Source organism: Thamnophis elegans, chromosome 2 (genome assembly GCF_009769535.1).
Source record: "Thamnophis elegans isolate rThaEle1 chromosome 2, rThaEle1.pri, whole genome shotgun sequence".
Classification (NCBI taxonomy): domain Eukaryota; kingdom Metazoa; phylum Chordata; class Lepidosauria; order Squamata; family Colubridae; genus Thamnophis; species Thamnophis elegans.
The window spans coordinates 60,921,477-60,936,221 of NC_045542.1; the positions used below are offsets into that span (position 1 = coordinate 60,921,477).

A 14,745-nucleotide genomic window follows, 5' to 3' on the forward strand; every position below is an offset into this window, starting at 1 on the left:
AAAATCCACAGTTGGGCTTGTAAAATGGGTCAAATTATATTTCAGTTTATCAAATTGTTGGCCTGGTCCATTTAATTAAAAGTTAAATTAAAGGCAGACATCTCTTCCTTCTTAGCATTCTAACAAGATTGAGGCAGAGTCGGTCCTGGGGTTATTTTGCGATTCTAAATAAACACTATAAGTGGTCTGTATGAAAGTATAAAAATCCACACCAAATGTTTAGATATGTTATTAAAAATAATTTGTTCTGTGCTTTTGTGAGTTGACATAATTATGGCTGGAACACTAATAAAATCCATGGTTTAGGTTTATAGAGTTTTGATAAATTATTTTTTTCCAGGGCAATACATTTTGAGTACAGATTTCTGTAAAGCAGTGCATGGTTAATTAAAAGTTAGTGGAGGAAATATGTCTATAATTATGTACAAGCAGCATCAGAATTTTTGTATGGATGTTTAGTACGTTGTATATTTAATATAAATAACACATATTTCCATCTACCTATTTAATCTGCCTACAGAGATTCACCATATTTCTCATACTTCCATCATACTGTTTAAAAAACAAGGTAGTACAGTAAAGGTGCAATGCATTTTGCTTTTCTTATTCACCTGCCTTGTCAGTTTTGCAGCTTACTTAGTATACCTCCAAAGATATAACCTTGTACAGATGCTGATTGCCATCATTGAACTTAAAAATATGAAAAGTTTAGGACAAGAGAAAATACTAATAGATGTTGATCTTAGATCTTTTACTGATGTCTTCCAAATTCTTTGTTTCTTGTTTTTAAACAGTCCTCTGCTTGCTGTCTCCTTTGGAATCTGCTGTGCAGTTCCAGCAATAACCTTGCTGGTCCTTGGAGTAAATCCTCTTATTGGTGCCTTAGGAGCCTTCAACATTTTCCTGTATTCCTGCTGCTATACGCCTCTGAAAAGAGTTAGCATTGTGAATACATGGGTAGGAGCTGTGGTTGGTGCCGTTCCTCCGGTCGTGGGTTGGCTAGCAGCAACTGGTAGTCTGGATGCAGGTGAGTATAAAGCGAAAACCCCATCATAGACAAGAATGGGGAAAATTCCTTTTAGCTTTGGGACTAGCAAAAAAATAACTGCAGTATATAAGTGCTTTGTTTCTCCTAAGTCTCTCTATTACAATAAAACATTCCCTTTTTAATCAACATTTACTGGAGTAGCCTTTACATTTTCCACAATCTATATCTTCCATGTTGAATTCTATAGCACTCCTTGCTTCATATTGATATATGAGTAAAAATCAAGAAGAGGTTCTTGGGCAACATACTCAGTGGCATGAGGCTAGCACCCTAATCTCAGGGTGGAAAAGAGTTTTTAGTAAGGATGAGATAACTCCAACAGTAAAGAGTAAAACACTTAAAAAATACTTTAATAATCAGCTGTTATATCCTGGGAATGGCTCCAGGCTTGGATACAATGGACTTTGTAATAGTGGGTAATAGTGGGTAATGCAATAAAGTCGCATAAAAAGGGGTAACATGCATATAAACCACACAGTTAGCTTGATTTCTGGTTCAAAGCTGATGGAGATCATGGTTTATTTTAAAAAGCTTAGAGGTAATGCAGTTCTAGAAAAGAATAGTATTGATGAATTGAAAAGATGTACAGTATTTATGTGGTTATGTAAGATTCATCTGTCACTGCTAGGTACTGTTAGTAGTTGGCAGGTATAGTCTGCAAGATTGCTTTCTTTAAATGCTATTCGATTAACAAAAAATCTTGGCAAGATAGGATTTAGAGGTTTTGCCTCATGGATTTCACAAAGGTACCAAGAAGAGAAGTGAAGTAGATCCTGAAGTAGGTATTTTGAGCTATTTGTACAACATCTATAGTACACTTGAACCAAAATGGAAGTAGACTGCTATTTTCTGAGTAGGGAGATGAGATGGCAGTGCAACTTTTCAGTTGATCTCTAGGAGAAACCAGAAACTGGGGGTCATGTGTTTTAGAAAATCCTTACCAGAAGGTTAGAGTGATTTCCTTGTACCAGAAGTTACATTTAGCCTGTGATTTTCAATAATACTCTGTTTGGATGTGTCAAAAACCAAGCAACCTGTTAATGTGCATATCTGTTCTGTGAAATTACCTGTGCCTGATCTCTTCCTGCTTAGCCTTTGCCACCAGCATTTTCACATACCTTGAAATCTTGCTGTCTATTTATTCCTAAGATATGAGCAATCTTTTAATAGCCAGGGGCTGTGCTTACCTTTTTTTTTTTTTTTTTTTTTTGAGGCCATGATGGAGTGATGGTACAAAGTGCATGGGGTGATTTTTTTCTCTTGAATTTTAGAAAAAGTTGAGGAGTTTGTTTAAATATATATATATGTTTAGCCAATTTTAGACTTTACAATTGTTTTCCTGATTTTAAAAGCTGCGACCAAAGGTGGCTTCACCTATGCCTTTGGTACCATGTGAAAACACTGCCTTTTATTGATCTTTCATGACCTCTTCCAAGCCAGTCTCACAATGCATGCGCACCAAGGAGTTTACTTGAAAGACCATTTCAAGTCAAGGCAAACAGTGAGACTGTTCAAGTACACCCACTTGCAAGAAAAAAAGTGTTCAAAATAGCCGGAATCCAGGTGGTGAAAGCAAAATTATAGTCAGGTCATCATCCATAAGTCTAGGAGTTCAAACATAAGTTGACAATTGGTCTGAGTTCCAAGGGGCAGCTTCCACAGGCAACAGGTTCAAGAAGACATGCATAACGTTACAATAACCAAAGTGGTTGTTTCCAACTGAGGTTGCTGGTGTCGATAGTCGTATCTGCTTCTGATGTAAACAACAAAAGCAGGACTACTCTGGCAGGCGAGAAACCATGCAAAATGCCTTTGCGTTCCTTGACCTTCTGCACAATGTACGTTAGGACTGGAGGGAAGTCTTGGATCTAGCTCCTCATCATGTTTCCCTGACTGCTAGGCTCTTCCACAGTCTCACATTTGTCCAATACCCTCCAGCAATTCCAGGTGTTCCATCTGGTGCATCAAATAGCATGGATCAGAACCTACAGATAACTGACATTTCATACCACTGAATCTGCCATATAAAAGTCTTTGGAGAGCATCACCATGGTTTTGCACAGGCAACTGCTTTGGCATGCTGAGCTTTGCAAATTCAGCTGTTTGCTCAATTTAAGCCTTATTTCAAGACATCTTCCATTAAATAGAAATGTATCCAATTCATGCCAGGTCTGTCTCACATCATTCTTTTATTATTGTTGTTGGACTTGCAGGCAGTAGCATTCACTCTGGAAGTTGTATTGAATTGCCACTTGCAGAGACATTTGGTATGCTCTGGGTCTGTTCTATGCAATTTAGTTAAAAGTTTTGATTGCATAGATTGCACATTCTCTCATTGTCAGTTTGGCATTTATGTTTTCATTGTAAATGTTGGAACTCCTGTCAAACATACAGGTTTGAAATGTAAGTAGTATTTCATTATTTTACATAATTTCTAGGATGGGCAGTACAAAAATCATTGTAAATCAATACAAAATTATTAATGAATGAAGGGCAGTTCTCAAAATATGTACTCTTAGTTCAGGACTTCATTTCATAAGTATTTATTCAAAAGTTACTCCAGAAGAGAAAAGGGAAAGGGGGAGGATTTTTTTTAAAAAAAAAAATTTTTGAAAGACATATTGTGAATACCTTTGTTAGTGTGGGCAAGGAGACAGACTTCCATGCCAGATTTCTGGAATCCATTAGTACTTCATCATTAATTAGCATATATAACTTTAAGTAAAAAGGCAGAAATACATTTGTGCATGGTTAAAAATAGAGAAAGTGAAGTTCTCTATTGAAAAAGTAATTCAACAAGGAAGAGAGAATTAGACAGAAAGAAATCCAAGATTTTATTGGCACTTGCTGTATTTTATTTTTTATGGGAAGGGGAATTTGTTTATTCACTTTGTTAAATCTAGCCATTTAGAGTGACTCATCAATTCGTTTTTCCTTTGGGCAAGAGTTTATTACTAATATATCCTCCTTCTTCTTGATTCATGACATACCATCTAGTCCTATTTAGTGGTTCTACAATTCCATGGCAAGAATTGTGCTGTAAACCAGATAATCTAAAAGCCAATTTCAATTTTGCAAATAAAAATATTTAAAAATGCAGTTAATCTAGGTAGAAAGGATTAGTCAAAAGTATTTATATATTCACAGACCTCTCCTGAAAGTGAAGGGTTTTTTTTCATATTAAAGATAAATTGTGATAGTTGAAATATAGCACAAGTATTAGTATTTATGAAGAACTTTTATTTTTTTTTAACATTCCTTTTATTTTTTTACAAAAAAAAATGCAAAGAACAAAATTATGCATCAAAATGAGAGAAATCTCCATTTCTCAATGGGTCTTTTTTATCTAATAACTTGCATTTCTAGTATTATTTAATTTTCTTGTTTACATGTGAAAATAAAAGTCTAGTGTATTTTAGGAATTGATATATATTTAAATTTATTATGCCTCAAATTCAAATCATTATTGTGGTTAATAGACTATCATTAATTCATATGTATAATTTGTTAGTTGATGAAAAAACTAATTTTAAGTTTTGGGTAGGCTTTCTGAGTTGCACTTTCATTATTACAATTATTATTGTAATATCAGTTATCAGCATCTCAGTGGTCTCTGCCTTAATTTTGTAAATTTTTGCAGGCACCTCTCCCTTGTATCAAAATCTTGTTTTTGTTTAGTTCCAAACAGCAAGTAGAAATTTAAAATAATAAATTTAATAAGGGAAACCAGAAAAAGAAAGACAGATTGGAACAGAATAACCCTAATTACAGCAAGTAATTGCTGTATTTACCATCTAAAAGTCAAGATTTTTCTATTATTGCCACATTTCCATATGAAAGCAGTAGATCCTGCTAGCCTTGCAAGATGGTGTCTAGTTCCCACTTCCGCAGTGGACTCCAGAGACCGTAGACCAGAGCGTGGCATCTTCATGCTCAGAGAATGTATCCAATGTGAAACAATCCTATTTGCAAGAGGGATGTTTGCAGAGAAGGCTTCATCAGATAAGAGGATTTACTCTGGTACAGTCGTGATGGTGGCATGGCAGATAACAGCCTGGCAACTCTGTTAGACATTAGAGACCCACAGTGGCCTAGACCCATTGGTATTACTGGGTCCAAGAATGTTTATCTCAAGGGACTATTTAGTTTATCTCAGACGCCCCACTTCTGCCTTCTATTTTTCCTGAAAGACATCTTGCCCTAATTTTCATTCATTTTCAGATAATTTAAATAATTCCTGGGGCTGTGGAATTTATAGACTGCCTGTGTGTACTAATGTTAATCACACTGAGGCTGATTTTCAAATTGCCTTGACTTTGTAATTCAAATTGGGTCGTAGGGTAGACATTAATTATGTCAGCCCACATCTATTTACAACTGGGGATTTTAAACTGGGCACTTCTTATCAGTAAGTGACAGGTGGCAGATGGATAGGTTTAACAACAAAACACCAAGAGGAAAAGAAAAAGACAATTGTGTGTGTAGCCCTTCCTCTGGAAAAGCCCTCAACTATCCAGAAGTAGGGTAGTAAAGAAAAACTCTTCACTTTGTTTGAAGCAATGGCAAACTTCAAGTGAAGTTTTCTTCAGTAGTTAGGAAGATAGTTTTGAACTACCTTCAAGCAAATGTGTAACTGGTTGCAAAAAAAAGTTGATTGGGGGAAAGCTTCTTTGCCTGGACCATATTATTACTGGTCTTGGGGAATTATATAGAGAATTGAGTTGCATAGATCTTTAGTAAAACCCTGATTTTTTTTTATCTTCTTCAACAATGACAGCAACTGAAAAATATTTTACCCGGTTTGTAAAAGAGACAAAACTACAATAGTGATGGATAGTACAAGGTACTTGAAGGCAAAATACTGTGCTGCTTATCTGAGAAATATGGAAACATATGGGTAACGCTTGTAGGCAGTTTTAAATGTAATAAGGCAAAAGTCAGTTGATTCTTCTTTCCCAGTCATATTGCTCATTCTGCCGTTTAGATACCTGAGGGATTGATGCAATCAAAGTCAGGGCCTGGTCAATAAATTCATTGTCATCTTCACTGTACACAGCTGTGTTAAGTTCCTAGTGCTTTCAAATAAAAGAAAAAAATACTCAACCATCCATATGGGACAGCTGCTCCAGTTTGTTCTACCCTGGTTCTCTATTACAAAGTAATCAGCAGGGGGCACCAAAGTAGTAGCAAGAACAATGAGTTGACTTGACAGCAGTGTGTGAGAATAATAGGACCGAAATTGATTTGATTACAGCCTCATTAACTGAAACAATATTATGGAAACATATTGTAAACATGTTATGAATACAGCCTTGGATGCTTGTTGAAAATTCTAATTCAAGAGGTGATGAACTCCTGTTTTAATTACTGCATTACTCATTCTCTCTCTTCATCTACTATTCTCCTTCCACTCTCTTATTTCTGTTCAGAGCTCTGCTGCTCAATATTTCCCATCCTTTGGGCAAGATAAATCTTTCCATTTGTCAATCCAGGGGAAGTACTTGGTTGTGCCTGCAAGGACTTGCCATTCTTTTTCTTTCTTGCTCCTTTAAATTTTATTGTTGATTCAAGGATGGAGGAAGAAAACAACAGCTGGTAATAGGGAAAGGCCCTAGGAGGCATTGGGCCTTTATCATCCTTCTGGAAAGCATCGAACAATGTGGTTGCTTGGAAGTAAGTTCCAGGTAGATGTATTTTGATCATACTGGAACCACACAAAATTCAGTATAATCGGAGCAGGTGTTTGATCTCCCACTGGAAATGAATCAGACTTTTACAGAGCTTCTCTTCTTCTGTTCTTGTTTACATTAGAAATTAAATCACCTAAGTTGTCTGCTTTCTTGGAAGTGAAGGGAAGAAGTTACCGTATTTTTTGTAGTATAAGGCACGTATAAGACTATAAGAAGCACCAAGATTTTGAAGAGGCAAATTAAAAAAAAAAAGGTTTTGCCTTCCCCCCCCCCCCAAAAAAAGGGCATGAATAGCCTTTAGGAAGCTTGTAGAGTGCTTCTGGTGGTGGGGCATAAATGAACAAAAACCGGCTCATTTTTCATAAAAACTGGCCCATTTTTTGTCAAAAAAGAGGGATGCATAGACTTTAGGAGGCTTATATAGTGCTCCTGGGGATTGGGGGGGGGGGATTGAACAAAAAATTCAACAAAAATTCAACAAAAAATGCCCCCTTTTTCTTTCATTTCTGCCCTCCCCAGCACCCAGGAGCACTGAAACACTCACTGAAACTAGTGAGTGCATAATTTTGTCTACTACTGATAGCTTTGATAGTTATTATATTATGCTCAGGTTTAATTATTATTTTTGAAGTTCTTTTTTGTTTATGAATGATGACACCATGACATGTGAGTTTGACAACCCTGATTTAAAACAACCAATAGCCTAGCCCTTTTAAAAAATACCTGATATTTTAAAAAAATAAAAACACTCTGAGACTTTGTTCATATAATTATTGGAAAATAAGCTCCAGTGAATTTGAAGTGACTGATTATTCTCATATCAGTTTAATTGGAGCTCCTACTTTAATCATGCAGTGTACTGGTTCAGGTGGGAAAAGTTGATTATTTCTATTAAGGATTAAGTGACACTTAAGTAACTTAGTGATTCTATGGAAGAAAGGAAGCAGCCTGTGGTTAACTTCTCCTGCAGAGAATTGATGCATTCAGGTTTGCTTTGAAGCAGATTAAAAATGAAATGTCAAAATGCAACTCATATTGTAAATTCTTCCCATTTGGGGACGTTGCAGTTGTGTTCATACCACAACCATTGTTAACAGAAATATGGTTTATTCTGCTAATACAATTTTCTGGGTATCCCTGCCACACTGAGCTATGAACTGTCATGCAGGCAAGGTTCACACAACACACAAGATTGAAATGTGGCTAAGGTAATTTGCAGTTCTGCTTATCATGGAAACATAGTATGTTTGATTTGGAGATATAAGAAATTTAAGCTAGTTTGGAACTGCAAATCAACTGAGGCTAATGCAAGAATAAACACACACATTTTATTTACTATTTTTGTATGCCATTTCCAAAAGATATGAGCATCTGACAATAAAAATCAATTCATAAACAAAAAAGAACTTCTTCAAAAATAATAATTAAACCTGAGCGTAATATAATAACTATCAAAGCTACCAGTAGTAGACAAAATTATGCACTCACTAGTTTCAGATCTTCATCCCAACATCCAAACTGGATCTCTGTAGTGAGGAAATTCCAAAGTATGGCAACAGCAATAAAAATATTCATTTCTTGGATCACATCAACACTACAGCTATTTTTCTACATTGAAAGTAGTTCACAATTGTGCAGCCTGCATGACTTTTGCATGAAGTAATTTATATCTAATTGGGGATCAATTGTAAAATTAACACTTTCTCTTGTAAATCACTACATTCATATAAAAAAGCTAAGCAAGATGCCTTTCTTGTTGGTGTATATTTTCCAAAGCAAAAACTGTACATTGCTGAACAGAAGAGAGTTATCCTATTTCAATAGACAAATTTTAATAATAAAAAGTAGCATGACCTATTGTGTTATATCCATAATCCTTGACCTCAGAAGTCACTTTTTTCATTTAAAACTAGTTTTTATAATCTCTTTAAAAACTGAATATTTGACCTTTTTAGGTCATTGGATAATTCAGCCAAGGGTAGATATTTTTAAGCAGCCATTGTGGTCCATAAAATAAAAGCACATCTTAAATTAGAATTAATGAAAGTTAAACGTTCTCTATATTTACTCAATATATTTCCATAAAAGTCTGGATCGCTGATAAAAGAGATATACTTAGCTTAATTATTTTGAAGAAAATAATTTATATTTTAAACAAATTAGATTTTTTTAAAAGAATCTGTTTTCAATTGTTCTTGCATCATAGCAACCTTGCCACCTTCTCATCAGAATATTTTCCATCATCTAGGTTATATAAAATATATATTTAATGTGTTGTACAGCGTAGAAATTAAACTAATGTCATGTTTTAGGAATTTTAACAAATCTGTCAACCTATTATAGTTATAACTTCTAAAAAATAGTTTGCCTATTTTGCTTGATCAGTTTTATTGGTGGCAATATTCAGATAATGGAAACAAAGTTGTTTATACATAAATAAGGCTCAGTTATACTAAATATCAATTTCCAGGTTAAATATTAAAAAATAATCTCCCAATCAGCAATGTACAGCTTTTGCTTTGGGAAATATACGCCATCAAGAAAGGCTTCTTGCTTAGTTTTTTTTATTTGTTATGTAACTGACATTAATGTTTCTTCTATTGCAAAGTGTAGCTGAATATATCCTTGTTTCCTGATTTTAATATCAGTTGTTCAAATCAGCGTTTCTTAAACATCTAGTCTGAAGGCCCCTTGGAAGTACCCCAAGACCCTCTTAGGGGTTACACAAAATCAAAATTATTTATTGCCAGATATTGAAGGTATTAGCAAAAATTTAAAATTGTCAATCTTCTCATTATTATTTTATTTTGTTACATAAGTAGGATTTTTTTCACACATACCATGACAAAAATATTGCTCAATGCCATTAGGACAATTTGTCCATCCTCTTATGAATAAAAAAGATTTTCCTGTTATGCTTTGAAATTTGATTGCATGAAACTTCTTTGGACCTGTGAAATCCAGTTAAGCTTCTGAGCCTAGTAATGCTTATTCAAAAGTCTCTCCTGAAAGACAGATTTTTTGAGGAGACTATTGGGTATCTTTGCTAAATTTAGTGTCATAAGATCTAGTGTCATTAGTATCTAATGATTTAATAGTGTTATTTTTACCTGATTCAATAAATAAATATTGTACATTCTATATTAATATTTAAAACCGTAAATATCAATAAATATAAGCCATGTAAAACAGAAGCTCTGTTGGGATCCTCCATAATTTTTAGAAGTGGGAAGAAGTTGTGAGAAAAAAAGTTTAAGAAACACTGATCTAGACTAAGGGAGATTAATTTATTTAGTATCTTATAAGCTAGGACAACCTAGGATTTTTATCAAAACCAATTAAAACAACCATACAATCCTTCTAAACAGAGGTTCTTAAAGTTTGAATTTAAACTGCAGAATACCTACATTACATAACTGGTAAAGTCTTAGGCATGCATTCCCCACCACCAACCACCAATGTGCACATACTTTCTCCCTAAATATATCAATTGGCTCCTAGAATGTGGAAATAATTTTAAAATTCCTTCATATTATTCAAAAAGAATTACCCAAATTGTGTGTTTAACAAAACAGTGTTTTTTGGTAGCTAAAGCAATAAACATTGCCTTTAGGAACAGTAATAAGACTTCCAACATCTGTTTTGAGCTGATATTGTTACCATTCAGTGTTGACTATACAATGCCTAGTTGGCAGTCTCTGTTATATGCATATGAAGCCAGAAACCAAGACTTTGAAAGAGGTAGCAAATTGGTTTGAAGTTCCAATTTGGAAATTGTAAATGATACAAAGTTGAACGAACAAAAGTTTTACATTTCAAGACATTTTGCAAAACATTACCACAAGTTTCCATTCAGATATACTGTATGTATTCAGACATAACTAGAGATAAAACATGGGGGTTTTTTGTGCGCAGTAGATTTATATACTGATCTTTAATAGAATGGTGAATAACTACTTCTGATGTGGAAGGGATTAGTTCAAACAGTGTTCAAGTGCAAATTTGCAGATTTTATTTTTAATACAGGCACATAGATTATAACAGAAAAACGAGCTTCAGTAGTGGAGCAGAATATATTTTTAATAGAAACTGTAGATCAGAGAAGTTACTATTAGCCAAAAAAGAGTGGAAGGAAATACATACCATGGCAAAAATATTGCTCAATACCATTAGGCCAATTTCTCCATTCTCTTGTGAATAAAACAGATTTTCCTGTTATGGTTTGCAATTTGAATGCATGAAATTAGTTCAGAACTGGACCTGTAAAATTCAGTTAAACTTCTGGGTCTAGTAATGCCTATTAAAAGTCTCTCATGAAAGACAGATTTTCTGAAGAGACTATTGGGTGTCTTTAGTAATTGTTAGGGTCATAAGATTCAATCTTTTGAAGCATATGATTTTGAACATGGACTGTAATTATAAGAAAATGTTCCATAATTATTGTGACAATTACAGCGCCCAAGTGCCTGAGCTCTTATTATAGGATGGTTCTCATTTTCCCTTTAATTTTTGCTTTTGCATCAACTTTTAAAGTTGTCCAAAAATATATAACTGACAAACAGAATAAATAGAACCACATTTTATACAAAATAAGGTTCTTGTTTTTACCCTGTATGTTTAAACCTTGTACTCTTGATTTGTACAGAGCAACAATAAAATGCTATGGCACATGGATTTTGTAGTGCTTAATGGGTTACATGCTTATCCACATGTATAACATTTTCACCTATATATTGTATATATCTAAATTACATGGCTATCACAAGATCAATTTCATTCTTTTCTGCTTAATAAACCTGCTCCAGAAACATGGCAAGATAATATTCAAGTGCCATTTTATTTAAACTACTTTTCTATACCTCTTGAAAGCAGAATGACTGCTTTTGGAAAATCCGCAGCCACTTTTCCTGATTGTGTAGGGCATACAGAAACTATCAGAGATAGGTAGTCTTTCAAATAGTAATGAAGAGCTTTATAGCCATAACCAGCTTCTTGTATTGCACTCAGAAGCCAATTGTCAAGCAGGAGATCTCACAGAGAAGAGGTATCACATGTACATAGAAAGGCATGTCTGTTACTGCCTGAGCTGCTGCATTCTGGACCAGTTGTACCTTCAAGGCTTATCACACTTCGTCCACTTACGAAGTGACTAAGGTATAAATGGTCATATAGAGTGTATTTTCATTCCAGGAATTTTGCAGCTCTTTTGTAAGATATAATGTCTGACTAAATTGCACTTTTCTGAGTTAGGATATGAAAAGTAATGCTTTATTCTGTTTTTTTTTAATAATTCCATTTTATTAATAAACATTGTGATTCCATTTACCCAGAGAGATCATTGCTAATGGTAAATTCTAATTAACTAGGCAACAATTGAAGGGGGCTTACCTGAAAACAGAGACACTAAGATCAAGAATTAACTAGGAGTTGTTCTTTCTGAGAATGTTTTGTTCAATGTTTTTATTTCATATACATACATACATACATACATACATACATACATACATACATACATACATATATATATTGTATTTATGCTGATAAATAAATAAACATATAATAATATATAATAATAACATAACATATATAACATATAATAATAATAATACATATAATACATATAATACATATAATACATATAATACATATAATACATATAATACATATAATACATATAATATATAACATTTGGTCATCTGTCACCTGATTCTATCACCTTATTTCTTTCGCATACAAAGCAAGTAAATAGAAGCTACATGGGCAAACTACATAAAATGTTCCTTGCAGCTGCATTAAGTATACCTTTCACTGCCTTGGGGCAAGCAGGCTATGACAAGATGATTTCTGCATCTGCAAATGATTTACTGGCTATATAAAATAACAAATAGAAAGTTCAGCCAAGTTGTTGTTGTTGTTGTTGTTGTTGTTAACATTTGCTGTGGCCTCCAACTCCAGAAGACTGGGCATTAAAATTTTGAAGAACCGAATAATACAACATTACCGCTCAGACTACAAGACAATTCTAGCAATAAAATTTCTATTATTGAGATAATCCATTTTAGCCACTGTATAAACAATTGAATGTTTTAAATTTCTCTTTTTGCAGGATCATTAGTGCTTGGAGGAATTCTTTACTCCTGGCAGTTTCCTCATTTCAATGCTCTGAGCTGGGGCCTCCGTGAAGATTACTCCCGAAGTGGCTACTGCATGATGTCTGTCACTCACCCTGCATTGTGCAGGCGAGTGGCTCTGCGTCACTGCTTGGCCTTAATTGGACTCTCGTCACTGGCTCCTGTCCTTGATGTGACCACGTGGATTTTCCCTGTAATTTCTCTCCCATTCAACTTATATATTTCCTACCTTGGCTTTCGTTTCTACAGAGATGCAGACCGTGCCAGCTCGAGGAAGTTGTTTTTGTGCAGCCTCTGGCACTTGCCATTGCTCATTTTTCTTATGTTAGCCTGCAAGAAGTCATTGGCCCATGAGGACAAGCCAAAGCAACCTACCACCTGAGATTACCTCATGTTGAAAAAGTCATGTGTTTCAATATTAAACATGGCTTCAGAAGCTTGTCTTCCAAATGGACAGTTTTGATTAGAGCCAAGGTGGCGCAGTGGTTAAATGCAGCACTGCAGGCTACTGCTAGATCAGCAGGTCAGCGGTTCAAATCTCACCGGCTCAGGGTTGACTCAGCCTTCCATCCTTCCGAGGTGGGTAAAATGAGGACCCAGATTGTTGGGGGCAATATGCTGACTCTCTGTAAACCGCTTAGAGAGGCCTGAAAGGCCTATGAAGCGGTATATAAGTCTACTGCTATTGCTATTGCTATTGATTAATCATGGCAAATGGAAGAAGTTGGTGTTGATATGATCTGAATTGTTTCTGTGCAATAAACACAGTGTTTATTATTTTAAAATTAAATGATTTCGTTTAAGGCACTTTCATGGCTCTTGGGTTTGAATGTTGTGATTATTATTTATTTATTTTAGTGCTATCCCACTCCTTTAGAATTTCCCAGAGTACTGCAGAGAAAATATTTTGTAAAGATAAATGTTCAGTAATAGCATAAAGAAGTATATCATAATACTCTTGGTAATGCATTGTACTATAGCTTTATAAAACCATTATGCAAAAGTTAATCCCTTTTGTGACAATAGCACATCTGAGATAACTATATCTGTCTATAATCCTAAGCAATACTTGTCCTATATTTGAAACGACCTACTGTTTCTTCAACCACTTTCCTAAGCTTGGACAGTTATAAACTGCTTCCTACATAAAACCTGCTTTTAAATGACCCCTTTTGTCCTAATATGATAATGTTGTATTGTATGAATGAAACAGCCACATTTCCATTTGCTTCTACCTTCTCTGACATTTTGAGACTAACTCCTCCCTATTATTTATATATTTTGAAAGACAAACATATCTCTTTCTCAAATGACTCTTAAGATGGTTTGACTAGCAAACAATATGTCAGCTATGTTTACATAAAACTTATTGATTGGCTTACACAGCAGAAGGTAGTGACTGACAAAATGGCTTCAGGGCAGATGGTAAATTTGATCAATACATTATATTGCATAACTTGGGGGAATGTGGTGGAACAGTGGCTTAATGAAGTGAGCTCCTGCCGCTTGCTCCCCAGCTCCTGCCCACCCAGCAGTTCAAAAGCACTGCAATCGTGCAAGTAGATAATTGGGTACCACTTTGGTGGGAAAAATCTAGCTGCATTGCAGAGAACAGAAGCCGGTGTTGGACCTTGCCAGACACGAGGCAATGGAACACGAGGCGAGGTGAGACTAGCAGAGTAGCCCAGAAGAGCCAGCAACCCAAGGTCTACTAGTCATTTGTTATAATCTAATTCGCCCTCTGCAGTACAAGGATAGGCACACAAGGGCTGAACAGAATGAACCAGTAATTTTAAGTGGTTGGGACTGCATTGTGTCTAGCATTGGCAGATTTCCCTGACACTATATGCTATGTGCTAAATAAATAAGCCTCATA

At 35.0% G+C, this 14,745-nt stretch overlaps 1 protein-coding gene across 1 annotated transcript in view; it reads left to right on the forward strand.

Moving 5' to 3' along the window:
- LOC116503618 (protoheme IX farnesyltransferase, mitochondrial) overlaps nucleotides 1-13,407 on the forward strand; it is a 111,286-nt gene extending 97,879 nt beyond the window's left edge. The window contains exons 6-7 of the mRNA XM_032210154.1: nucleotides 795-1,027; nucleotides 12,845-13,407. Coding sequence (XP_032066045.1) covers nucleotides 795-1,027; nucleotides 12,845-13,251 — 640 coding nt within the window. The 3' untranslated portion in view covers nucleotides 13,252-13,407. The remainder of the gene's footprint in view (nucleotides 1-794; nucleotides 1,028-12,844) is intronic.
- Nucleotides 13,408-14,745: the final 1,338 nt, after the last annotated feature.